The 27,811-nt window shown below is 45.3% G+C and overlaps 1 protein-coding gene across 1 annotated transcript in view; it reads left to right on the forward strand.

Annotated features, from left to right (window-relative positions):
- Nucleotides 1–558: 558 nt before the first annotated feature.
- The window catches only part of SETBP1 (SET binding protein 1), a 399,560-nt gene continuing 372,307 nt past the window's right edge, over nucleotides 559–27,811 (forward strand). The window contains exons 1-2 of the mRNA XM_065932634.1: nucleotides 559–1,251; nucleotides 21,919–22,566. Of these exons, the coding sequence (XP_065788706.1) occupies nucleotides 22,084–22,566 (483 nt within the window). The 5' untranslated portion in view covers nucleotides 559–1,251; nucleotides 21,919–22,083. The remainder of the gene's footprint in view (nucleotides 1,252–21,918; nucleotides 22,567–27,811) is intronic.

Raw genomic sequence — 27,811 nt, forward strand, 5'->3', positions numbered from 1 at the left:
TGTTGAGCCCCGGAGCCGAGCCCGCGGCTGTCCCCGCGGCCGCCCAGTCTCCGCCGCGGACTCGGGCGCGCAGAGCCGCTGGGCCCCGAGGGCGCCGGGGAGCGGGAGGGGCGCGACGGCGGCGAGGGGTCTCCGATCCGCCTCCACGAACTGTTTTCCGTCACCCCCGGCCCGAGCCCCACTCCCTCCCATGGATCGAAATCCACAGAAATTCACTGAGGGAGGGTGAAGGGAGGGAGGTCGCTCGCAGGTTCCTGGCTGTGCCTCCCCCGGGCTCAAGTCGGGGAAGCGGCCCCCCGGTCGGCGGGGCGAGCGGTGGTGTGGGGCGCCCGCACCCCTGCCGAGGCAGATCGCGGGGTGGCGGTCCCCGCCGGGCTCTGCCGCGAGGCCGCGGCGATCCTCCCCCTCCCCCGCCCGCGCCCTCCCCCTTCCTTTCACTAGGACTCCGGGACTCGAGAGAGGGCGCGGGAGGCAGCCACTCGGGCCCGACCCCACTCCAGCGCTCGCCGGGGACGCGGGCGGGTGGCGAGGGGACGCGGCGGGGGCGCGGGGCGGGCGCGGCCATGGAGCGGCGGCGGCGGCGGCGGCGGCAGCACTAGCGACCGCGGGCAGACGAGCGGGCGGGCTGGGCCGCCCGGCGCCGCGGACCGAACTGCACAGCTCAGCAAAAGCGCCCTCGCCCTTCGCGCGCCGCCTCCTGCGAGCCCGAACCCGGCAACATTTTTTTTTTAAGGCTCCAATCCATCCTTTGAAGAAAAGGAAAAAAAAAAAAAATAGCATTGATTGGATAGACTGGGATATATATATAATTTGGGAGGGGGGTTCCTGCTAAAATTAGCCGGGCCCGCGGCGCGCGGTGTGCGAGTGTGTGCGTGCGGGCGTGTGTGTGTGTGTGTGTGTGTGTGTGTGTGTGTGTGTGTGTGTGTGTGTGAATGTGATTACTCCAGGACTCCTCGGGCTCCGGAGACGCCATTTTCCCCCTTGATATCTCTCTCTGTAAATCGGTGGCGCGGCGGAGGCGGCCGCGCCGGGCGGGAAGCGCGGGGCCGGCCGGGGCGCCCGCCGCTCGCCTCCGCCTCCGCGCGCTCGGGGGCCCCGGCGCCCCCCGAGCGAGGGCGGCCCGCCCGCGGCTCGCCGTGTGACAGATGCTCATCGCCATGGAGTTGCCGCAGCAGCACCTTCGGGGGCTCGGGCGAGCGACGGGAGCCGGGATCTGAGCGAGCGCCGGGGCCAGCGGAGCCGGAGCCGTGGGTGAGCACGCGCAGCGACCTTGGCCCGGGAGCTCGGCGCCCAGCCTCCCGCCGCGCCGCGGGCCCCCGCACGCCCGGGGCCAGGGGCGGTGTGTGTTCTTTGCGTGCAAAAGTTAACGCTGCCTCGCCGGGGCTTTGACTTTGCACCGGCGGGAACTGGGAGACCGGGCCGAAGGGGCGGGATGCCGGTCCCGGCGAGGCTGCGGAGGATGGGTGCGATTCCGGCCAGCCGGCCGTGGGCAAAGATGCTGGCTCATTTGAAGTGACTCGGTGGCGGCGGCGAGGGTGGCAGCGTCGGGCTGGAGGTCTGGGACCTTATTGAGTTTGGCCTAATCTGATCCCCCCCCCCCCCACTCCGCCCCGGCCTTCCCCCTCCCCCCGCCTTTTGCACCCTTCCTCCCTCCCTCCGTCCGGCCGCCGACTGCTGGGGCTCGCGGGTTTGGCGTTGGTGGAGTGGACTCAAGAGGGGGAGGGGGTAGGGAAAGGAGTGGGAAGGCGGCAGGATATTTTTTTCCCTCTCTCTTTGTAACTTGCAGGTTAAGTGGAGCTAGAGAGCTACATTGTATCTAGTTGGATTTTGGGGGTGGGTGGGTAGGTGGGGAGGGGGGGATGTATCAGAATCTAACGTGTCCTTAATAGAAAGAAGAACAGGGAAGAAGTGGTCCAGCCGGCGAAGGTTGGTGTGTGCTTGTGTCGTGGTTCTGTGTTAGTCTTTTTCTTAAAATCTTAATCAATGGATCTGAGTCTCTCTCGTGCTCTCCGGTTTTGGGACTCTGAAAAGACAGGAATTCCCTTAAAAGCAGACGAATGCCCTTTTTGAAAGCACGCATTGTGTGTGTTTCTAGAGGAGCCGTGGGCTTGGGAATTAACGACAGGCTTTCCCGTTCGGTGGTTTCCAGTGGGAAATAACTCCTGAAAGGGAGCCCTTCAGTATCGATTTATTGTTTTTGTCTTTCAAACCATTATCCCTTTGGCTACAATACTGTCCAAGAAGTTCCACAGAGACAAAGTCAGGTAAACTGGACCGGGCAGATCTTTAGCAAGATGGTGATAACGCTGATGCTGTTTTTGGTGTCTGTTTGTGATAGAAGCTTTGTTGGGTAATAGCAATTTCTGATCGGTAGAGCATGCTGGCTCTACAAAAATAAGTAACTACTGAGATGCTGTCTTCCAGTCCCCATCCCCGACAGACTGCACACACCCCTCCTCCCACAACCCACACCAGTTACAATTCTGAAAGAGGATCCAACTGGAAATATTTTCTTTGGAGATCGGAAAGTTGTGCAATTGGAAGTATGAGATGAGGCTAGAGGTATTGCTGGTGTGGGGAGGGGGTTCTTATTGCCCCTTGATGCTGCATTTCTTCTTTATGTGTGCCTATGTGGGTTCTGAAGGTGTATATATTGGTCTAAGAGGACTGTTGAGGGAACGATTTCCGATTCATTTCCGCTTCAAATAAACTGTCCTGATAATCTCATGGTTGACATCTAATGCTAAAAGGCCAATTTGTGTGTCTCTTTATCCCTGCAGAAGCTCTCCTCTGAAAGGGCAGTTTATTTTGGAATTCTACCACAGCTGCTTTTTCTTTCAAGCCTCCCCATCCCCTCCACCACTATCCACACCTTTTTCAAAAGTTATTTGGAGTCTATGGTCTTTATGGAAATACTAATACTACTGTTTTCCTCTTATATTATTTTTTAAAATTCTGTTCCTTTGCATTCCTTTACTCTTCATCCTGTTTTTCCTTTCCTGTAGTTTTGTGCAAAATCTAACTTTATAAAGTTGTTATTGCCAAAACTGTCTGGCAGTCTTGCCCCATCTCTTAACTATCCTGTAGTTTACACAGGTAGATCAGGTTGCCCTTCCCAGCCCATCTTTATCCTCAAAACATGTGTGTAGGTGTGCACGTGCATGCTCATGTGTTTTGGAGGGGCAGGAGTGGGCTCAGAAAGAACGTGGAAAGGAGAGAGGAGAGGAGAGGAAGGGTGTTGTTCTGTGCGGCCACATCTGCAACACTGGGGCCAGACCAGCAGGCCCGGAGAGAGTTACCCTCACATACCCCAGTTGGATGTTGTCTGGCTAGGATGGGGAGGTGGAGCCAATTGTCCAGGGGCGTGTGAGGGAGGAGAAAGTTTGTAGCACTTTAAAATGTAGCCAGTTTACAGTCCTTGGTCACTCCTTCCCCTTTCTCCTGCTTTTTGTGACTTCTGCCATTCCAAGACTCCTGAAGGGAGACATGGTCTCTTTTGCTCTCACTTGGAAGTCCCAGTGAAGCTGAAGATGCATTATTGTCCTCTGTACTTAATTACTTTGCCTGCTACCAAAGAAGGGCTTTAGGGCAGATCAGAAGAGTATGGCTAAACACAGAGATTTGCCAACTTCAGGGAATGTAGCCTGAGAAGACAGGAGACCAGGTATGCAGAAAGTGCCGCTTTGCACACCATCTCCCCTCCCCCAATAAGAAAATAAAAGTCTTAGTCTTAGGAAGTTGAATCCGTGTTAGAGCTGGTCTCTGAGAACTGCTAGCCACTATAGTAATCTGAGCGCGGGTAGAGGGGAGGAGGTGGTGAGTGAATGCTATCGGAAGCCAGAGGAGGAAAGCAGACTTGTTTCTGTTAGCAGGGAAAATAGATGTGTCACTGAAATAAACAAATTGGAAGTGGGGAATGGCTTGTAGTGAACACAAGGATGATTGACTGAGAGGCAGTGATATGGTTAGGAAGGGGCCAGTTATAGCTTGGGGGATAGTATCAACTGCCTTATATGTTCACGAATGGGCTGAGCAAGTGAAGGGGTGTAATCTGACCTTTTGTATGTTAACATCAGAACATCCCACAGGAAGGCATCGCTGGCAGACCCTGTTCTGCACTTCACACAGGGGAAGCCTAGGGGTATCCCGGTGTGAACCAAGGAGCCCCTTTAGTGCCACAAGGACTTCTGGTCCTGTGTGTGCATTATTCATGGTAAGCTACTTTGTAAGTCACTTGACCTAAAAATGAGAGCTGAGGGCAAAGAGAAAACAGTACTTGGAATCTTTGTAGCAAATTTAGTTGAAAATGGTCAGTGGGGGGAGGCAGGAGTTTGCTGAAGAAGAAATAAATAGGTAGGTACTTTCCCCTGGATTCCTGATTCCATTTCTGCTGTTATCTTGACTTTCAGTTCCCTTAGGAGCAGAATCAATACTTCACTGGCACAAAAAATGTACCTCTAAGAGCGTAGAGTTCTTTTAACCTGGTCATTATTTTTAGTTGTACTTTAGTCTCTGCTCTGAAGTGTCTATATGATATGCACAAGGAGGAAGAGGAGAGGTTGGCTGTTTGGATGGGACATCCTTTCTGGAGTTTGTAGAAACACTGCAACTCAGCTACTCAGAATGCCAGTTTTTCCCTTGGAGACTTGAAGTTTTAATTGAAACCAGATAGCTATTGAGAGTGGACCTGGCCAATGAAATCTTGTTTTCTTCACTGCTCAGGAATGGAAAATAAATAATTTTTGCTGATGGCATTTCAAGTTGCTTCAGTTTTGTTCCTGCCAGGAGAATGGGATAAATTATTATTAACACATTAACATTCTCAGAAGTTGCAGTGCCTTAAAAAAAAAGAGATAATGTTACTGAGTTTGCTCAGGGACCCGCTGTGTGGGATCTGTCTCTTCGGGATGGGGGAGTGGGGAGCAGAGACAGGAGGCTGCTCTTGTCCTGAAGAGGTAGCTCTGCCCTGAGAAAAGGAAGCTCCTAGAGTCCTGGCCACATACTGCTGTGCTTGGTCCTTGGGTTCTGTGAAGAAGGGAACAAAACAGTCCAGTTCCATTGCTATCCTATGATCTTATGGTATACTATGAAACCTGGTGAGGTTCCCAAAATGTTTTGGGTAAGGATTAAATAAGGAGCTGGATCAGTAGGTAAAGAATCTCCCTGAAGTACACAGGAGACACAGGAGATGTAGGTTTGATCCCTGGGTCAGGAGGATCCTCTGGAGGAGGAAATGGCAACCCTCTCCAGTATTCTTGCCTGGCAAATCCCATAGACAGAGGAGCCTGGTGGGCTGCAGTCCATGGGGTCGCAAAGAGTCAGACACAACTGCTCATGCGTGCATGTACATAAATAAGGGGCACAGCCATCAGATCTAGCCATAGGCTTGAACTTCATTTAGAATTGTTTCTAAAGGAAACCCTGGTGTTTCACAAACTCTTCATGAAACTGCAGACACTTTTGGGCAGCCAAATGCTTGATAAGTGCAGAAAAGTAAACACCAAGATGCCCACAGAATGTACTACTTCATGAATTCAGGGGAAAGATGCCAACTTACATTCTTATTTGGCTCTAAGTATTTATGTCCATTTTCACTTAGCTTACTACTAGATTCTTATGCCCTCTTAGACACACTAGGTTGGGACAATATCAAGTTTTGGGGGAAACTGGTGATCTTAGATGGCTGAGTCCAATTTAGTGGCCCTTACATTTCACATCTGGAATTTTCAGAATCGGGTCAGAGCAGATTCCCTTTCAGAGTTGGTTTCCTTACCCCCTTAGCGGGTACCCTCTAAGATTGAGGAAAGATTTTTTTTTAATGGCCTTTGGTGTAGAAACCTGCAGTTGACTTTCTGTCCAGTTCAGAGCAAATAATGCCAGGGTCAGATGGAGAATGTGAGCAGCCCTGAAGTCCACAGGATCTCTTAGGAGGAAGCAGATACCCCTCCCCAGGAGTTGATGATGGGTTGTCATCAGCAGATCCATGAGAAATAAATTATAGGCAAGGCCAGCTGAGCTGACCCCCAGGCAGGTAGAGGCTTCTACCTTTCCAAGTGCTGGGAAGCGACAAGCTATGAATGGTGAGCCGATAAGAGTTTTAGAACTTTGCCACCTTGGAAAAATGTTTCTCTGACCCAATATACCTTTTTCCATCAAAACAAACTTTTTTATATCCATGGCACTTTTCTTTAAAAAAAATCTTTATATCACATTTGCCCCCTTGATTTTCTAAGGCAGGAAGCTAGGTAAGCCTTTTATCCCCTTGCAGAAGATGAGACCATTGATGTGCTGACTTGCTGAATGACACAAGTTGGTGGCCCACATGGGACCAGATGGCTCTGATAAAGTGTGAAGAAGAGCATCACACCTGAAGTGCCAAGATCTGCCTTGGATCTTGTCCCTATTATTTCCCAGCTAAATGTCCCTGGAAAGTTATTTAACCTCTTCGAGCCTCAGTAAACTAATCAGTAAAATAAGGATAAAAGATGCTTACCCTGCCTACCTCACAGGGGTTCTGAGGATTAAATAATACCAGCTAATTTCTATAATTGAACTCTGAGAGGATTTCCACGCTGCCTCCTGGAAACTGGTGTCTGGGATTGTTGTCACCATTGCTTGGAGATTAATAGCTTCTTGGTATGCCTAGAAATGCCTGTAGGGGCCCCTTGTGTTCTGAGACTGTCAGGGAATAGTTGTTTTGTGCTCCTGAGTTGACCAAAGGAAAAAGAAAATGTGTATAGTATATGTAGTTCAGATCGGTTGAATTCTTGGATACTTACTTTGCATATATATCTGAGATCAAGAGTCTCAGATGGTATTGAATTTGGACTCAAGGATGTATTAGTGCTCAGGAAATGCTCTTCAAGTTAAGAAGGAGAAGGAAAAAAGAAAAAAGACATGGAGACCCACAGAGAGGACAGGTAATGGGCGGTAAGTGAGTGCGTGTGTGGGGGGTTTCCATCAGGGAGCCACAGTGGCTGAGAAATGACAGTCAAGACAGAATTTGTATCCTCTCTAAAGAACAGAACTGATAGCAAGATTGCATCTGTCCCAGCAAACCCAGAAAGTTCTCTCGAATCAGGGACGATCTTCATAGAATCTTCTGCATTGCTCATCTTTCTCTTTCCCATGATTCCTGGCTCGCCCTGTCCAGCAGCCTGTACCAGGCATGTTGCAGCACTCACCGGTGAACCCCGTTTTATGCAGCACACATAGGCCTCTGTTCCCTTTAGACTGACTTCCTTGTTGGCCCTGAGCACTTGTACACTTGTCCCCCTCCACACTTCTGCTCCTTCTGTGCCACCGCCTCCTCTCTGAAAGTGTCCCAATTGGTCCCTTTTAGCCAGAGTGTCTACCTCTTACGACACCTGACCAGCTCTCAGCTCTTCACTGCCTTTTCCAGAGCATTTCAGGACTAAAGCACTTGCTGGGCATCTGGCTTATATTGCTTTGCTCATTGTTGTCACTCACCTCTCCAGGCTGTGGGTCCTTGAAGGATGAGGCCAAGGTTGCCCCCACAAAGTCCTACTTATGAATGATTTCTGAGAATGAATGAATCACAGAATTTATGCAGCGATAGAATATTAAAAGTGAATGTTGTTTAAGATACATGAAAGCTCTGCACAGTGAAGCAACACAATGAGGATCTCTTAGACAAAGTGAATAATAAGCACTTATGTCAATGACTTTTTATATTTTTGGCTATCTTTCAGGGGCAATCACCCACTCTCAGTTTCTCCCTCAAAGCCTGAGAGTTAATGATGCTTTACTGCATGTACATCCTATCAGTCAGTGATTCACTTATTCATCCAATCATCAAAATATTTATTAAGTACCTTCCAGAGCCTGCTTGCCACTCTAGCACACATAGCTCTTGACTTTCTCTGAAAATTCCAATTGCATTTTTTGTCCACCACACTATTTTGGCACTTAACCATGCAATCTTCTTTGTTACTTAAGTCCAAGTGCTTCTCACCCCTTGGTGACTGAGGGTGCCTGGCTGCAGTGGAAAAGAAGGCTGAGCAGAGAAATGCACTCAGAGGGGAAAGTTCCGGGCACGGGCTCCTGCAAGACTGGTGGCAGGCCAGACTGGCCCCCATTTAGCACGTGGTGTAGGACAATCCTTTTTGCTCCTTAGCTTGAGCCACGGTAAAGAGAAAGAGTTTGGATTACTGTGGAGGAGGGGCCCCTTCTGAAGTTCTGTGACTCTATAGGCAGAAGTGTCCCAGGAATTTTAAAGGTTTCTTAAAGCTCAGAATTCCTCAACCCCATTTAATGGCGCCCAACAAACTCTCCACATTACTCCCACTAAGGACTCATGAACATTGCTAAGTGTTTGCTGTGGGTGAGAGTTACAGAAGGAGACGTGGGACTGGAAGAAACTCAAAGAGCCAGACTTGGGGACATGGAAAGAAGAGGAGGGGATGATTAGTTAAATGTAAAGAAACACGATAGTGAATAATATGGAAGGAAGAAAAGGATTGATCTGGTACATCTTTTGAAAACTGGCCCCTGTTGATGAAGTGACCAAACTGAGACAAGGGAAATGGCTTGTCTCAGACAAAACAGACAAAGACGGCTTCTGGAAAATCTGTACTATATTCCCTTTCTGGACTTTGCTTACTACTTCCTGTGCCCAGTAGTCATTTGGAATCTCTGCTGTGATTGCTTTTGGACCGCACGGATCTAGGGGGCTAGGCATTGTTTTCTGTTGTAGATTCTGTTGGGGATAAATGTTAGGGCTCTGCCTGTGCTCCTGGGATGTCTGTTCAGTCTTCACATCAGAGTCTGCCCTTTCATGGCCTGTGTTCAATAACAATGAGTGAATTGGTTTGCATGCATTTTGAGATGAGAGGGAGTGACCTGCAGTTTGTCCAAAGCCAGAGGCCTCTGAGGTTAGGGTTGGGGTGGAAACAGGAAAGTTGGGTTTTGACCTGAGTTCAGCAGTCTTTCTGAGTCACCTAGGAGCACACTGTTTGAGTATTTAGGACAAGCAAGGCCCTACAAGCTACTGAGATGCTTCAGTTACTTTTACTCTAGGACTTGGGATATGAAAAAAAAAAAAAAGGCAAGCAACTCGATTAGTCTAATTAGGTAAAAAGAAATGTCTTCATTATTCCTTTTATTTGTCAAAGATTGAGAGTTCTGTCAGTGGAAAGACTGGGCTTGGGGGTTTCAGCTTGGACCTGTTAAGATACAGATGCTGGAGATGCTAAATTTGATGAATCCAATGTTGTAGCCTGAGAACTCCCATTAGAGGCAATTGGGGCACAGTTGTGCTTGTAGCAAAATAATAAACTCTGGGTGGCAAGTCCCTTGCAGTTGTTGGGTGGTATGTCTATGACCTATTGTTATTTGAGCAATGAGAGCTTTGACTTTTTTTTTTAAAGTATTGATTCATAATGGTGACTAAAAAGGATGATTTGATGTGAAAGCCCTGTGGGCCTTCTCTCTGCTCATTATTTTGTACTCTGGAGCTCAATTACAGTTGGTTTTTGGATCCACAAATGTTTGTTAAGGTCTCAGCATTGTAGTTTGTGCCATTGTTCTTGGCAATGTTGGGTGAGAAAGGTCTGGTATGAGATGGGGCTTTTGCCCTTGACGAATGGACAGTATATCTCAAGAGACAGGCTTAGCTCAAATGGAAAGCATCAGTCTGCAGCCAAAGTGGGAGCATGATCTAAGTGGGATTAGCTATTTGGGTGATCAGGGATAAAGTACAGTCGGAGAAGGCTTCAAGAAGGTTGTGGTTTTAGGTTTGATGGTAGAACTGGATCCAGGGGACATTCTTGATGTCCCAGTTAGCTTTGGAACAAGAGCAGAGATGGACAGAGTTTGAATGTGAATTTGAAATTGCCACCAGGAAGCATCTGACGGGAACAAGGAGGCCCTGATGCTGAAGGTCCAGCCGGCTGATATTGAGCCACAGGTCACGAGAGCAGGCATCTTGCTGGTCTGAAGTCTCCTGACAGCAGCGGGAAGAACGATACCCAGGGCCCACTAAACTGGGCCTCATTTGCATTTAAACAGGAGTATCATAGACTCTGATGGGTGCTGTGGGGACCCCAGGAGATGGAGAGGAAGTTGTCTCTGTTCTCAGTCTGATGGAAGACTCCATAAGAAGTCATAAAAACCAGTGGAGGAGTAGAAGCAGGAGATGGTCCTCTAGGGTTCTGTGGAGTGTCGGTCACCTGAACAGATGGGATGGGGTCCTGTGGGGAACGGGTCAAGGCTGTGTCTCCCATGCTGAGATGGGAGCCATGACTGGAGTTTTCAGAATGTGAGGCGTGTAGGTGTGAGGAGCAGAGGTATGTGCCAGTTGGAGGAATTCCACACATGCCACACACGAGAAGATCCTGACATCTGACTGTCCTGCCCACTACTAGTCCTGTTAGCCACCAACTCTTCAGTGTGGAGTTCAAAAGAGGCATCTTTAGGACAAAAAACAAAACAAAACAAAACTATGTATAAACGTTCAGAATGGAATCAGCCACCTGGAGCAACAAAAAAGCTCTGTGACATGGGTACTCATTTCCAGGAGTTTAAAACGTAATTGGAGATAGACACGTTCAAATTTCAGTAACAATGCAATATTTAACTGTCAGTTCAGGATAGCTGAAGGAGAAATATCAAAATGGACAGGAAAGGGAGCCAGTATTTGTTTACTCTCTGGTATGCCTAGCATCTCCTTTGTGGCAGAAGTGCAAACCGTCTAAGGGTCAGATTACACTTTACATTCAAATGACAATGAACAAAGCAGTTGCGAATCAGATGGTTTAGAAGTCAAGGAATTTGAATTAAGACTGAATAGGTAGTGTGGTCAAAATTACGGTGCCTTGAAAGAAAGACTAGGCAAGTTATTATCTGTTCAATTATTCAGTTTAGCTGCGTTGCCCCCAGGTAACTCTACCATTTTCATCTCCAGTTTATATGTGGTATGGTGGAGGATCAGAGTTTAAGTGACTGCTAACACTGGATATTTAGAGACTTGGGGGTATTATGGTTCAATGGAAAGCAAATGACAGTTGGGGTCAGACAGAACTACCTATGTGATTTCAACAAATATCTCTACTTCCATTTTCTTATCTGTAAAATGGGTAAATCTCAGGTTTAAGTCAAAGAATAAACTTAACTTATTATATACTATTTCCTTGTTCAAAGTTAGGATCATTTTCTTTACTATGTGGGTGTCTTGTTTAATACATACACGTAAACAAAAGATATTATGATCACAGTTAGTTCTTACAGGTGAACCCTACATATTTAACCTATTTCAGTGCTATTCTGTTATGTTATTCTTTTCTTTTCCTTGTAGAAGTTGGTTAAGAGATTAGGAGGCCGATGAGAAAACTGATGCCCAGAGAATTTAAGTGATGTGGCAAGTCAGATGGCAGATTGGTTTTAGAGCTCATATGTGTAAAAGTGGGCTTACCTTGTGGCTCAGCTGGTAAAGAATCTGCCTGCAGTGTGGGAGACCCGGGTTCGATCCGTGAGTTGGGAAGATCCCCTGGAGAAGGGAGAGGCTACCCACTGCAGTATTCTGGCCTGGAGAATTCCATGGACTGTATGGTCCATGGGATGGCAAAGAGTCGGACACGACTGGGCAACTTTCACTCATGTATAAAAGTAGCTAAGAGCGTTTGGCCAAAAGCTGGCATCACTTTGTCTTAGAGACATCATGATCTAAAAGTAAAAGCACAGACTTTGGAATCATATAAGCCTGAATTTGATTGTGGATCTGGCACAGGTAGTGTGTGCAGAGCAAATTATTTGCCTCTCTGGACATTTGTATTTACATTTCCGCATCTTTAGTATGAGGGTGTGTCTTTTGCATCACGGGACTGCTGTCTAGATTAAATAGATAATGCCTGTAGAGACCATTTATTATGCTCAACCCCTTCTCTCACTACAAGTGTGTGCTTTTCTTGACTGCATGGAGAAATGCAGAGAACAGGTAGTTCACCTAAACCAGAGCTCCACCTCTAAACTGGAGGATTGGCCCAGGCAATGCTGTTGAGACCTCCCCCTGGGGTCCAACACCCAAGGCTTCTACCATTGTGTCGTGTTATTGGTTCCCAGAGGAGGCACTGTTTTTGCAGTTGGAGCTGGAGCTGTTGATTAACAGTATGCATTTGCCCTCAGGCCTCGGAAGTTTGATTCTGAATCTCCCTGTCATGGGGATCCCTGAGCAGAGACCAATTCTCAGTTTTGTGTTAGACTCAACCAACAAAGGTCCGTCTAGTCAAGGCTATGCTTTTTCCAGTGGTCATGTATGGATGTGAGAGTTGGACTATAAAGAAAGCTGAGCACGAAGAATTGATGCTTTTGAACTGTGGTGTTGGAGAAGACTCTTGAGAGTCCTTTGGACGGCAAGGAGGACAAACCAGTCCATCCTAAAGGAGATCAGTCCTGAGTGTTCATTGGAAGGACTGATGCTGATGCTGAAACTCCAATACTTTGGCCACCTGATGCGAAGAGCTGACTCATTGGAGAAGACCCTGATGCTGGGAAAGATTGAAGGCAGGAGGAGAAGGGGATGACAGAGGATGAGATGGTTGGATGGCATCACTGACTCAATGGACATGAGTTTGGGTAAACTCTGGGAGTTGGTGATGGACAGGGAGGCCTGGCATGCTGCAGTCCATGGGGTCGCAAAGAGTCAGACACGACTGAGCGACTGAACTGAACTGAACAACCAAGCAGAGCTGCAGAGCCAGTAAAGCCTATGAAGAGGTGTGGGGTACCAGCTCTGTCTTTGAAAGGCTTTTGGTTATCAAGTTGAGGAGAGAAGCCTCAGCACCTAAGAAGGTTAGAGGTGAAGGGCCAACAGAGTTCACCTCATCACCTCCCCATTCTACAGATGTGGATGAGGAGACCCTGGGAGAAAAAAGAACTTACCTAAGTCTACCTAGCTCCAAATGGCAGAGTGGGGAGTTGAATCTGGAATTAGTGGTTGAATTAAGTCTTATTTCCTCCACAGGACAAACTAGGTTCAAGAAGAAAGCAATAGTCAAACAACTTCAAAACACTCAAGTTAGTGGATACAAATTAAACTACTTGTATGTGCTTCCCATTGTAATGGAAGGCAGGGGAGGTTGGTCTCCAACTCCCAAATCTCAGGCTCTACTTGGAATCAGGGAGGAGAAGGCAACATTTGGCCTAATGCCAGTGTGGGTGACACAGACTGTGGGAGTAAATAAAATTTACTTAAAGTTTTGAATACCCACTAAGGTGATCCCAACGTGATCTCCATAAATATCTTATTTTGATCTTCAATTATTTCTTCAAACAACCCTTGAGGTAGGATTATTACCAAGTTTCCATATGAAACGAACAGTTTAAGTATAATTCCTGAGAACACAATTACTCACTGGGAAAGAGAGGTTAAGTAATCTAAACCCATGACCTCAAATCAGTGCTACTTCCATTCCTCTTTTCAAGAGGAGACATCATTTGGACACTTGATGTGGGACACTTACTGTGAGTGTTCACTATTCTCTGGTGTATGGTAGAGACCCACTTAAAGCTCAGCCCCTTCCTTATGGAGTCCTTGATCTGGTGGGAGAGATAAATAAAGGAACATTGCAATACAGTTTACCAAATTCTTTGATAGCAGAATGCCCAGGAAAGTGAGAGTAAGACCATCTGTGAGTGTGACTGTGTATATATGTGGGTACATGTGTACACACAGAGAAAAGTAGGAGAAAAGGAAGGCCCAAGTAGTCTTTATGAAGGAGGTGACACTTGACCCAATTACTGAAGAATGGCTTAGAGATAACCAGGTGGTGAAAGAAGAAAGGACAGGCCAGCCAGAAGAATTAGGGAATTACATGAAGTTATGCAAATCAATGGGATTTGGAGGAAGCTACACCTGGGGCATGCTGCTCTGCAGTGTGGTGGATGGAGCACTCAGACAGTGCTGCTTGGAGGAGGTGATCTGTGATCAGGAATGTACCATATCGGTGTGTGTGCATCCATGCTAAGTCGCTTCAGTCGTGTCCAACTCTTTGTGACCCTATGGACTGTAGCACACCAGGCTTCTCTGTCTGTGGGATTCTTCACGCAAGAATACTGGAGTAGGTTGCCATGCTTCCCTCCAGGGGATCTTCCTGATCCAGGGATCGAATCTGTGTCTCTTCTGGCTCCTGTATTGCAGGCAGATTCTTGACCACTGAGCCACCAGGGAAGTCCATGTAACAGAATAAAGTCACTGAGTCTGATCTTCATTCTCTGCTGGAGACCACTGCTATGTTTGCAGGGTCAGAGAGCTGTCTGCAGAGCTGCCTTTGCCCTCAGTGATTGAGAGCTGGCAAAGGTTGGATTGTTCCCTAGTGGCTCAGGGAAGGCCAAGGCAGGAGGCGTCGGTTCGATCCCTGAGTTGGGAAGGTCCCCTGGAGAAGAATATGGCAGCCGACTCCAGTATTTTTGCCTGGGAAATCCCATGGGCAGAGGAGCCTGGTGGACTGTAGTCCATGGAGTCAGAGAAGAGTCAGACATGACTTGGTGACTAAACAACAACGACATGGGTTGGATTGCTTGATCACTTTATCGGTGTTTATGGAGCTTTTACTCTGTGTGCCTCTGTAGCAGGTAGACTTTCAGACCAGGGCCTGAATAATGATAGGCATTAACTCAAGGGGGGCAAAAGTGGATCCCAGGCACATGTAAAGGCCCTCAAGAGGAAAAGGCCACTTCTGACTCTCCACCTAAATACCTTGGAAGACACATAGAAAGATGAACGCTCAGCAACTCCCATGCAGAAGTCAGACAGATGATCCATCTCTTGCTGAAATTTGAGGTGGGATTCTTATATATAGCTGATGAGCCTCAGTTGAAAATACTGTTGCTTCCCTATCTGAGGCCACAGAGGCTCGCACTCCAGCCTTTTACATGGTTTGTCCCTGTGCGATCAGAAACTTACAATTTCTGTCAACAAGAAAACTAGGCCATCATCAGATCTTCTGCATGGACAACTTTAATAAAACGACCAAAGACTGTCTCTTCCCTAACATCATTATACATTTTCTCAAAGTCTACAGCTTTCAGAGAACATAGGCAAGACTGGAGGAGAGAGGTTTGGGAGGAGGTTTTGACTTCTGGGCAGACACATTTCCTCAGGGAAAGTTCTGAGGAAGACATAAAGAGTCTGCGACAGTGCACAATGTGCATTTTGGCTATTCGGAGTTGTAAAGAAACTGACAGAAGAATCTGCAAAACAGTAGTATGGAGATGTTTGCTATCAGTGGTATAAATTCTTAACACTTCGTTCTCCAGTTTGTTTTTTTTAAGCCCTGATTTGTTAACTTCGCTGTTCTTGTGGTGGAAATACTCCCACCTCAGCTGATTTTCAAGCTATCAACTTGACACTATTGAAAGTGGAGTTGGGAAGAACTCACATGGATGGGCTCTAATGAGCCCCAGCACACTGCTGTTAGTGTTTTCGAGGAACTGAGGTGACCAGATCACTGATAACAGCCATAGCTCTGAGAGGAGGACTTGATTGACTTCAAGCTGAATAGAAGGTGGAGTCAAAAGCTGTCTAGTACTTTCTTTGTAGGCCAAGGCTGCCTTGCATGGCTTTTTCCTCATTAGAGCGTGAGTAAAGAGAAAGAATAAAACACAAGACCTTAGGGGTGAAACACTCAGAACAAGGGCTTCCCAGGTAGGTCAGTGGTAAAGAATCCGCCTGTCAGTGAAGGAGATGCAGGTTCGATTCCTGGCTTGGGAAGATCCCCTGAAGGAGGAAATGGCAACCCACTGCGGTATTCTTGTCTGGAAAATTCCACTGACAGAGGTGCCTGCAGGGCCACGGTCCATGTGGTCAGAGAGTTGGATATGATTGAGTGCCTGAGCACTGGCACTAGCACTCAGAACAAGGAAGAAGGAATGGTATTATGACATTATTTACAACAGTAGTTAAATAAGAATTTTAGATTGCTACCAGACCATCTGCAACAGGAAGAATCATGACCATCGCCCCCCCTCCACCCCAGGTGGAAAAGGAGCATAAAATAACAAAGAGAGAGTGTTATGAGATGAAAAAGCATCAGAATTAGCAGAAAGAAGGATGAATAAAGTAAGAAAGATTGCAGGGATGCAATATGTGCAATTGCAAAATTAAACATCCACAGTGAGGTCAATAAAGGCAAAGGGGGGATGAGAGACAAAATTAAATTTGTGTTATGGACCTTAGATTAGGGAAGGCTCTTGCATGATGCAAAATAAAGAAATAAAAACAGTGAGAGAGAAAATCAGAGAAATGGAGAACAGAGATTAGAGTTCTAAACTGAGGTAAAAGAAAAAGAAAGACAAAACCACTGAATCGAAGAAATAGCTAAAGGAATAAATTGAAGGGAATGATTCTGAATTAGAAACAACCTGCACTTCAGATCGAAAAGTCTCACTCTGTTCCAGGAAAAATAAGTAAGATCCACATTCCTCATTTTGTCATTCATAAAATTGTATTATAATAAAAAAAAATTCCAGTTAGAAAAGCATAAAACACATTGTCTACAAAGGAAACAAAACCAGACTGGCTTCCATTTTCTCTTCTTTTACTTCAAGCTCTAGAAGACAGACATTCTACAGAGTTTTGAGGGGAAAAAGTTCTGACCTGAGGATTATATGGGCAATGTAAAGATCAAAGACGTGTCCAACTTTATGGAATTTGCAGAATAAGGAGCTGAGGTAGGGGTGAGGATGAGGAGTTCTGGGGCAGTTTGAGAAAGGTCAGGAATGAGGCAGCACACCCTTCAGATATTTGTCATTGTTTGCCTCTAAAACCTTATGAGTTGTATGTGTTATCTAAAAAACTTATAAGAAGCATGTAGTTCCATTAGAAAAAAAGAAAAAACTGTAATGAGGAAGATCAGAAAGTCATCTTTTCCCCCGTTTTATTGATGAGACAGTGAGGCTGAAAGAGTCTTATGAGAGCTCCTAGGTGTCAGAACCAGGTCCAGAGTCCACATCTTTTGACTCCTGTTATATAAGCGAAGGGCTGTATCAGTTCTACCAGACTGACGCTCTGGAAAGCACTGGTTAGGGTGATGATGGTCTGAATATGCCCTGGAAGCAAAGCAGATGGGAGAGGTAGATAATCCTGGGAAGCCCAGCATGAGGAGATTTGTTAATTTATTAATTCAGTCAACCAACATTTCTCAAGTGCCCATTATTCATTGAACACTGTTCTAGGTGTTGGGATTGCATAGATGAGTAAAATGCCACTGATGAATAGTAAGGGAGAATTCCCTTTAAATATAGAGTAGTAGTGTTCTTTGGTAAAGTCAGTTGGTAGGGGTAAGCACATAGACCAGGCAACGCCTAAGCCCATTAGAACTTCCTAGAGGGCTTGGTACCAGCCAGAGTGCTGGGCCTATCCCTGCAGCCATAGGTGGGGCTTGAGAACTGGCATTTCCACGAAGTTCCAGGATTACTAAGAGTTCCCTCAAGGCTGCAGGTCAAGAATGTGTTCTAGACTAGGAAAAATTCTTCCATTTTACAGATCATGGAGAAGAGAGGATGAACTTCCTCTCTGGGACTCATCTGGGTCGTGAAGCACATAGAGCCAAGCAAGATTCCCCTTGGCCCTCAGATGAATAATCCTGTAGGCTCACAGTACCCACTTTGGAGGGTCTCATAGGTCTATAACTGTGCTGGGTGTAATTACACAGTCTAGAATATGGAAGAGACCTTGGTCTTGTTGCATTCAGTGCTGAGATAACTACTGAGTAAGGGACTCAGATTGACTTGTCTAGCACCTCACTGTTGGGGAAAGGCAGGCCCAGTCTCTGGATTGCTTTCTCAGTGTTTTTTTCCCATCACATCCCTCCCCTCGCCCTTCTATTCCCCTGGGACCTGCTAAGAGGTCATTTCCTAAGCGTGTGTTATTGCATCTGTAGGGCTTCTCTCACCTCCGGTCCTACAGTCAGCCACGGATGAGTTAACTGTTGTTTGCCTGGAGGCCTGAGCCAGCACGTGTCCTCTGTGCGCTGCCCACTCTGGAGGAGCCCCTGGCTGCTGGAATGTGATAAGGCGAACGGTTTTCACCTTGCTTTTGTTTTCACTTTCGTCTGAGTGTGTGCGTGAGTGTGTGCGTGTGCTCATGGGGTAGGTTGGCTGGTGATGCCACAGGAGGACTCCCAGTGTTCTCCCAGATGCACGAAAAAACTGACCCTGCGAATCTGGGGTGGCAGCTCGGTGCTGGGAGGAGGCAAAGGATAACGGCAGCTTTGTGTGCTGGTGCAGTAAACAGAAGGTTTATGTTTCTTTGCTCTTTACTTTTGAAAGTGTCTCTCTTGCATGTGGCCCTGAGGGGCATAGACAGTGAACTGCGCAGGGGCCGCCTGCCTGGGTGGATCTGCAGTTGGAGTCGTTTGAACCACAGGACTTTGATGAGCAGTCAGGGGCTAACTCATTTTCATTCAGAAAGAACTTCAGGAAGTCCTCCCCGTGCCCCATCCTGCACTGGGTGCTGAAGCGAATGTAAGTGTTGTATAGCCATCATCGACCTCAGCCTGAGCCTGAACTGCAATCAAGAAAGGAAAATAAGATTTGTATCCTGGAAACAATGAGGAGACCATGTATGACTAGTATTTAGTGGCAAGCTCTACAGCTGCAAGCCGTGTTCAGTCAGGCTAGGGAGTGAGTGCTGTGGTTCAGAGTTTGCAATATGTTGTCATGGAGAAGTGAAGACTTGGGCATGACCTTGAAATGTGGGAAGGCTTGGGATCTGCTTGTTTCTTTGTCCATTCATTCCTTCATACAACAAACATTTGGAAAACACCAGTTGTATGCCAGGCATTGCCTGGATGGTTGAGAGAGGATATAAAAAGAGATTCTATAAAAATATCAAGGTGGAAAGAACTCTGAGTGTGTAATGCCACTGTGGTTTGACTGGTTTGACTTGAATAGGGAATGCAGCTTGATGGCTAATGAGCTCTAGGACTGAATTCTTAGGGTAGACAAATATGGAAAGTTTGGAATTGATGTGTTCCTGGATGGGATTATTTGAAACTGCATTATGGTTTCATCTCTAGTGTTCATCAGGTAATATGCTGCCTTGGTTTGGTCCTTGTGCAACAAGAATCGAATTTCAGCCACGCCTCTTTATGGTCCCCCTGTCTCTAATATCGGGTTCCCTTAATTTATCTTTCTAAAGCATAGCTTTACTAATACCTCTTCCCTACTGGCATCCCCTACTTAAATGGCTTCCCATTGTCTGTAAGATAAAATCCAGCTCATTAGCGGCGTGCCGTCCAGAGATGTCAAGGATGTCCGTGATCTTGCTGTCACCTTTTTTCTCTCACCAGTTCCCAATTGTACCACACTTCCTAGTCAAACCTCAGCTTTCTTTTTCCTAAACGTAACTCTGTGCACCCCTGCCCAGGTCTTGCCTCATGCTGTTCCTTCTCTCTTCCATGTCTTGCCTCTTCCCACTTTACTTATTGAGGCCCCTCAAGGTCAGATGCTCTCTTGAGGCCTTCCTATGTAGTTTTCTCTCTGTCTACACCTTGCCCAAGTGGAAAACCCTTTCTCTTCCCTTTGTTTCTACCCTTTATTATAGGAGGTAAAAATCTTCTCTGCTTTGTTTTTCAACTCTCTCTTCAAGAGTATAACCTCCTTGATGAAAAAACTTGTATATTAGTCATTTCTTAGGACCTTGACTGGAACTGAAAAAAAAAATGTTGAATTTTCAGTTTTTGTGGATCTCTTACTATTTGAGTTTTCAGTTTTGGAACTTTGTGTCCTATATTCATTAGCTACTGATTTATACTACTAAATATAAGAAACTCTGAAGTGAATCATTGTTTAAATGGAAGATGCTTTCTCAATACTGATAATACATCTACCTCATACTCCTATCTATTCCTCTAAAGTTTAGATTTTACCTTCTTTTCTCTCATCACAGCACTGGCAATAGCTGTTGACCTACTCTGGTTCAAAGGTCCAAATAGATTTAGTTTGGGAACTTTTTATGGAGAATATGCCTCAGCTTTTGCTCTGACCAAAATATGCTTTGTAGGTAGGTACCAGGATATTAAAATGCTACACTGGAGATCCCTGTCAGAGGGAGTAAACCACTGAACACTGCTGCCATAAGAAACATGGCTGCCAATTTGTATGAACCTAATGCACAAAATGAGACAGACCTACTGGGCTTTTGCTCAGTAGCGGTCAGCAGGGACAAGTTCTCAGGCATCTTGATGCCTCCAACAACAGTGTGTTATCTGACACCAATAAGAGAGGCTTCAATGAATATGACTTTTTAAAAATTATCTAAGGTTTTGGGCAAGTAAGCAGATCAGTCTAGACGAGACAGGAACCTCTCTAGTAAAGAAAACATGAAGTGTCAACTGGTCTAGCTGCCCTCCTCTGCTCCTCAGTGGGAACTTTGGCCCTTTTGTAGCATGGGGCACAGGTTGCTGCTCAATGTTGACAGCTTTGGGGAGGATGCTCTCACCAAACAGCAGCTTCTTTGCAGAGGTGCTGCATTCATTGGGTTTTCCCCCAAGTGGAAGCAATTGTAAACATGTCTTCCTGCGGGGCTGAGTAGTTTCCAGGAGCTGATTATGTTCCTGGGCTTCTCTGGGGAGCAGGGTCTATGTTGAAGCCCTGCTGCCTTGCTGGCTGGCTTCCTCACGGGGCGTCAGCTGAAAATCTACTGATCCCTGAGGGTGGAAGTACCTGCTCGATTTCCAGTTCTTGGCTGTTCTAAATGTGTCTTTGTGGGCATTTCTGGAAATTTCTGGTGGGCACATTTGCTGGTCAAGTCCTTAAATGACACGCTCAAAGATGACAGTCTAGGATATGCTTCAGTGTCTTCTGCTGAGTGGCCATTTGTAAAGGCTTGGTTGTAACCTTATCTACAGCTGGGGTAGAAGGAGATGATGTCTTGAAGTTCAGGACAGCCCCAGGGCTTGAAGTTTTCTCTTGAAAATGAGCATTTGGGCTTTCTTTTGAGCTTTAAAATGATGAGTATAAAGTTGGGAATAATGGGACATGGAGTGAATAAGGGTGAAGGATAGCTTGGTGAGGAGAAAGGGAAAATAAAAAAATCCTGCATGGATTCCTGACACTTCCAAAGACCTGTGAAACGCTCCCTCTCTCCCCCTCTCTTTTTTGTTGTCATGTAGACATAATGCCACTTTATTTAAGGGCTGGGAAGGGAATTAAAACTGTCTCGGGTGGTTATTTTTATCTAAAAGATAGATAGCAATTAAATAACTTTTGTGTCAGAAACACATTTAGCATTTGTTTTGCATTAATCACAGCATTAGAAGTAATTTCTTACTGAACTCTTTGTTTTCCTTTTACAAACCTTCACCTCAGCTTTGCATTTGTTTTAAGAAATAAAGGCAAGACATGTGCATGATTAAAATAATTCACAATGAAAGATGATAAAGAAAGAACAGTCCAGAAGCTCTTCTTCTGAGGGGATGGAGAGCTTGGCCCAGGCAGCCCAGTACTGTGTTCAGTTTTGCAGACTGTTCTTCACATGTGAGAGGGAAGTTGTGCAAGAAGCCAGCCAGATGCAGTTTCCACAGACCTGAGTATCAGCGCTTAGACTTCCTTTTGTCTTGGTTGGCTTTGATGGTTACTCAGCCAGCTGTGGCTTTGGTATAAGAAGCATCTAGCTTGTTACTGGACTGGAGGACTCATCTCTCTTCATTCTTGGACCCACAACCATAAAAATTAGTAACAATTCAATGAAAGACTGTCTGTGCGTGTGTCTCCCCCTCTGTTCCCATGTAATACAGTTTGGGGATGTGCACTTTCTGGTTTGACTTCTTTCAAATCATTAAAAAATTTTTTTTTCTAATGCCATAGATAAGTAGGATGGGACTTCTGGAACTTAGTTTGAGTTACCTTTGAGGCCATTTTTTCCTGCCTGCCATGGCTAATTATCTCTCTGCTTCTCAGTTGCAGATCTGATCTCTTCTGAACAACCTCACGGTGTCTCCTTCCCTGGGGCTCTGAGCCCAGCAGCCGGACCACTTTCTCCTTGGAATTTTGGGTGCCGTCTCTTCTCACCTTTCCCTTTTCCCTGTCTCTCTCCTGAGAACTCTTGGCAACTGGAGGATTGTCATGGAGTCCAGGGAAGTCTTAAGTGGCTCCCGGCAGAGGGGGAGTGAGTCGGAATTCCTGCCAGTCTCCTCAGCCAAGCCCTCGACTACTCCTAGCTGTGCAGGAGAACCTTTGCTGTCTGCTCCGGAGACTGGGAAGGGAATCCCAGCAGGTGGAGAACGCATGGAGCCAGAGGAGGAGGATGAACTGGGCTCAGGGCGGGATGTGGATTCCAACTCCAACGCAGACAGTGAGAAATGGGTGGCAGGAGATGGCCTGGAAGAACAGGAGTTTTCTATCAAGGAGGCCAATTTCACAGAGGGGAGTCTGAAGCTGAAGATTCAGACCACAAAACGGGCTAAGAAACCCCCAAAGAATCTGGAGAACTATATATGCCCCCCTGAGATCAAGATCACCATCAAGCAGTCGGACCAGAAGGTGTCCCGTGCTGGGAAAAATAGCAAAGCCACAAAGGAGGAGGAAAGAAGCCACTCCAAAAAGAAGGTAGGGATCCCTGTTGACTAGGTTTTTTGGTTTGTTTTTGCTGTTTTATCCTCAACTGTTGAGGGGTTACTTGCTTATTTATAAATTACTCATTTCTTTGATGGAACACTTGTGGCCTACAGAAAATGTCTCCTATGTCTTGGTATAGCATCCAGTTTAATATTATGGCTTCTACCGACTGAAAACAAAATGAAAAAAACTACAATTATATTCCTGGAAGTTCCTATTTATTGCATAGCAGCCAATTGGCTGGGTCTGATCTGGCTAAGCTGTGAGAGAATTTTGAGGGTGCTTCTTCTTTTTTTTTGGTTTAATATTTGCATCTGTTCTCATAGTGAAGAGTAGGAAGTTGAAAATTTTGGTCATTCAGAACAGTCAAACACCCTTTTGGTTTTAGTCATTTCTGTACATCTTTCTAAAATAGATAAGTTGCTTACTTGAGTGAGGAAGCCCGGTCTTTATAGTAAATAGAGGCTCTTCTCGGCTGAAAGATCATCCTCCCAGGAGCCAGTGGTGAGCTTTCAAGCTGGCGCTGGAGAAATGGAAGAGACAGGGGACTATTGAGGCTTTGTCTGACACATTGTAGACTTCTCAGGTGAAGTGTTGGATGAACTCAGTGTATTGTCATTTTCCTCATAAAGGTCAATGTGGGTGTGGAAAGCAGATCTCTAGGTGATTAATGCTATAGTTTGGTGAATGTATGGATCTAAGGTTTCATTGTATTTGTTTTATGTTGCAGAGGGTTACAGAGACCTCCTTTCTTGGGAGGGGTGTGGCACTCAGCTGTGATAGCAGAGGACTGCCCTAGTCTAGAACGTCTTTTTTCCAAGAATCTCTGGGTCTTATGAACAGCTCTGAAAGGAGTCCTCTTGTTGACAAGAGTTCTGGAGTTTTAGGTTGTAGATGTTAACCAGAGTCTTTGTAATTCTCTCACATCTTATTTATTACTATTTGAACTCTGGGCATGATGGAAGATAAAATGGCCCATATGAATGAACCTTTCTCCGTTATAGCCCAGAAATAATCTAGTTTTTCGGTTGCCAGTGGTTTTTGAGCTGTGGTGTAGTCATTTTCAATAAACTGCCAAGAATCATGTTGTTTCTTTAGTGTTGGGCTGTGCGTTTCCTCATGCTAGGTGTTTCGGCTGATTTGTTGCAGTTAAAAAAAAATTGGACTAGAAAAGACTTTTCTGGGTGGCCGACACTTTTAGTTTGCTCAGACTAACCTGGTTTTCAAACAGAAGTTCCTGTATCCAGGACCCCCTTCAATCCTGGGCAAGCCAGGGCAGTTGACATCTTCTTTAACATTTGGAACACAAAAAAATCTTTAAAAATTGGTGTGTTTTTACATAGCATAGAGATAAGTGCTTTCACTTCTCCTGTCCCCATTTACAACTTTGCAATGCTTTCTGGGTTCTCTGATATAAAATCAAAGATTATCTGTATGTACGTGGAAATTTTTGAGATTTTTGCAAGCAAATGCTAAGAAATCCAAGCAGGCTCCACTTATAAAGTTAAATTTTGCTTTGGAGTTGAAGTCTTTTCAGCTTTGAAAATGAATATCTTTGTCTTTGGTCACTGAGATAGCACAAAGAGTATTGTTGGATTTTTGTGGGGGAGAGCAGTCTTGAAAACTGTGGGAACTGTTTTCCCTTCATCACCATCACCGCCAGAATTTGAGCAGCAGCCCACAGTTTAGGGTGTGCAAACCAAAATTCACAATCCTAGAAAGAGTAAGTTGTCCTGATCAGTACTACTTCCTTAAGACTGTAAGACTGTTCCCAAATATAGGCATCTGCCTATTGGAATGCCCCAGAATAAAACTCTGGAATTTGTGACTCAGGGATGATTTCAAAGCTGAAATGTGCAGTGGACCTCCACTCTTATATCTGAAATTCTCAGGTTGGTGATTCTCACCCAAAAAGTTGGATGCCCTTTGTGTACTTTATTGGAAAGAGAGATGAAATTGCTTCTTTGAATATGTGACCTACTAAGTATGCATTTCTAAGCCTGAGCAATTGGAGGTGGAGAGAAAAAGGGGGAGGGCTGAAATTAAATGCATAATGCTGTGTTATGCTGGCTCTGAAGTGGGACTATCTATGAAAATTGCTTCGTATTTTATTTCTTTATCCTTTTTACATTATGTCTAGAGCTGATACTTTCCAGAGATGAATCAATAAAGTTATCAGTACTGGGTCTTAATCATTTGATAGATGATAGGAAGTTCTCTGATCTATATTGGATTAGTATGATAAGTTTATTACTCTTTTAGTTCTTGTTGTTTCCTCAGTAAGGAGTAAGTAAAAGCTGGAGCTAAGGTAGAGAGGCGGAAACCTTGCCTACCATTTGTACCGAAAAGTTCAGTGGAATGAGTTTGCAGAATTTATTTGTATGAATGGGAACTACATGATCATTACTTTGGGACAGGGAAAAGGATGAGGATGGCATTTTGTAAGCATTAGGTCAGTGTCTTACTCTAAAATTGAGTCTTCTGGATCTTTTATTGTGAGGCAAGTTGCTCATTGAAGAAGTGTACATGGAGTGATCCCTGGGAGTCAGGTCTTTTGCTAAGCACTTAGAAAACAGCTCTATTGAGCTGGTCCTTGATTGAGTGGAGGTGCCTCCTTGGGTGTCATCTGATCATATATGCTGACTTAGAGCAGGGTTGGCAAACTAGTCTGTGGGCAAAATTCAGACCCCTGCCTATTTTTGTACAGCTTGCAAGCAAAGAATGGTTGGAAAAAAAAATAAAAAAGAGAATAATATTTTGTAACATGGGAAAATTATATGAAATTCAAATTTCAATGTCCTTAAATGCAGTTTCATTGGAATGGAGCCACATCTATTTATTTATATTTTGGCTACGGCTACTTTTGCACTTCGACAGCGGAGTTGAGTAGTTGTGACAGAGAGTGTATGGCCCTCAGAGCTTAAACTATCTGCTGTCTGGTTCTTACCAAAAACACTTGTTGACCCTTGACTCAGGGGAAGGGCAGGGAGTTTTAGGATTATAGGGATTTGGTTTTATCTCATTTTGTTTTGAAAGATTTATCCTCCAAACTCGGAGGCTGGGAAAATGAGTGTTAGTCATCATGTGCTTTGTTGTTGTTGTTGTTTGTTTTACTTTTGCAGACCAGTCAGTTTTGTTCAAGTCATTATTTGGCAGCCTTAGGCAAAGACAGCTTACATTGGATCGCAAATGATTTGCTTTTTCATTTTTTTTTTTTTTTTGGTAAAAGTAAAGTTCTATAGGATAATTATGGCATTCCTTACATATCACAGCTAGTTCTCTTCTTTTTCTGTTTGTACATGTTCTGCTGCTGTGTGTGTGGTATCCTTAAGAGTTTTATTCTGAATTTCAAACCTAGACCCAATTTTCCAAACTGGAGAATTGTTATAGATTTTCAGGTAACATGGCCATGTCAGTAGTAGGATGTTAGGAGGGACCCATGAAAATACCACTTCATTGGCTCAAGGATTCGTGGACTTGTCTAACCAGTGAATGGATCACCTCCCTTCCAAGTAAACTTAGGATGATACTTGAGATGCTGTCTGGTAGAGGATTTATGATGAAGTGATTTATGTGATGTGTAAGAGCAGCATTTGGTAAGGAGTGGTGACTGAGAAGAGAACTGAGAATTTCAGGACCTCAGAATTGTTCTTTGGGCAGGTCCCGGATTGCAGATGGATCCTATAAATGCACCCTGCTCTTTATCACAGCCATGTTGTTACATCTTAGATTGACTCAGGTACGTGGAATTATCATGTAAGCTTCCTCTATTTCCCCTCTAGGTCACTCAATAAAAACAATAGAGAATATGAGAGTGAATCTCTAGAAGCAAGTTTAGGTATAACATGTGAACTTAAAATGTTCCAGCAGTGACAGGTTTTTAAGAGGCTCTTAGCTGGGCAGAGCTTAGCAGCTCTCCTCTTTCTGAGGACTTCCTGTGGGAGTCATGACACTCACCAGGTTCAATGGCATGAGGGGGAGAGGGTGTTCTGAGACTAGGACTGTACAGTGACCCAAGGTTGGAAGTGTGGCATGGCTATGAGCACCAACTGGCTTTGTGATTCTGGATCTGGAGTCTAACCTTGCTGAAGCCCCAGTTTCCTCATCTGCCAAATAGAGATGATAGTTTCCACATGATATAACCCAATGGAAGATTTTTTTAAAAGATGGGAAATGTACATTGTACAGGTCATAGTAACAGTTCCAATTTATTGAGCCACATGGCAGACCTTCGGCTGACTCTTTTATCTGTATTTGCTTTCTCTATTAGTCCTTACAACAGTCCTGTCAGATGAGAGATATTTATTTACAGATGAGGAAATTGAGGCTCAGTGGCTTCACCTATGCAGGAGCAGGGTAGGCCTTTGAAGTCTGTTCTTCTAGACTGTTTGGCCAGTGCTGGAGTCCAGGCCCCAAGTGCCCACACTGGAAAGGGCTGCTGGAAGGTGAGGCTACAGCTTGAGGGCATTTCTCTCCTACTTTCCCACACGTTAAGGGTGGCAAGATCATGAGCCGGTACATTGTCTTTAATTACAAGTGTTTCAAAGTGTCATGAGTTAAAAAGTCTTAATTTTTCCTTTATTCTGCTTATGGATTATTATTTGCTTTTGACCAAAATGCAACTTCTGTTTTGTTTCTTTGGACTCAATGTTCACCTTCACCCAGCTTCATCAGGAGAACTGGTTTTCTCTAGCAATCTCATATTCCTCAGAGTCTACCATGGTCCTAGGAAGATGTTCAAGATTCCTTCTCAGTAATCCCACGTAGAACATCATCATACATGTGTGGAAAGACCCTGTATTCTCTTCTAAGTACTCATAACCCTCTCTTAGGAAGTCTAATAGGTTACAAATTCATTTACTCATCCTTCAGATAGCACCCTACTTGTGTCAAACCCACAAAGTATGAAGAGGAAAAAGACTGTTTTAGGTGATGTAGATGGGAAGCAAAGTCTGGCATCAGATTGCGGAGAGTGATGAATATCAAATTAGTAAATGAGTTTGCATTTAATTCTGTAAATAATGGGAGTGCTGTGCAGGCTTTGAACTGCAGAAAAGAAGGGTTGCAGGTCCAGGGAACGTAATGAGAGTGATGTAGGGCAGAGAGGCGCGAAAGTGGTCCACTTGTGAGTTAGGAGGGCTGCACCAGGGCTTTCCATTTTCCCTGCAGGCTTCTGAGAAGCACATTTCTCACTTGACTCGCTATGATGGTAGCAGTTTAGAGGGCGTGTTGGGCA

The sequence above is a fragment of the Muntiacus reevesi genome, chromosome 4, assembly GCF_963930625.1.
Source record: "Muntiacus reevesi chromosome 4, mMunRee1.1, whole genome shotgun sequence".
In the NCBI taxonomy this organism is placed as follows: Eukaryota; Metazoa; Chordata; class Mammalia; order Artiodactyla; family Cervidae; genus Muntiacus; species Muntiacus reevesi.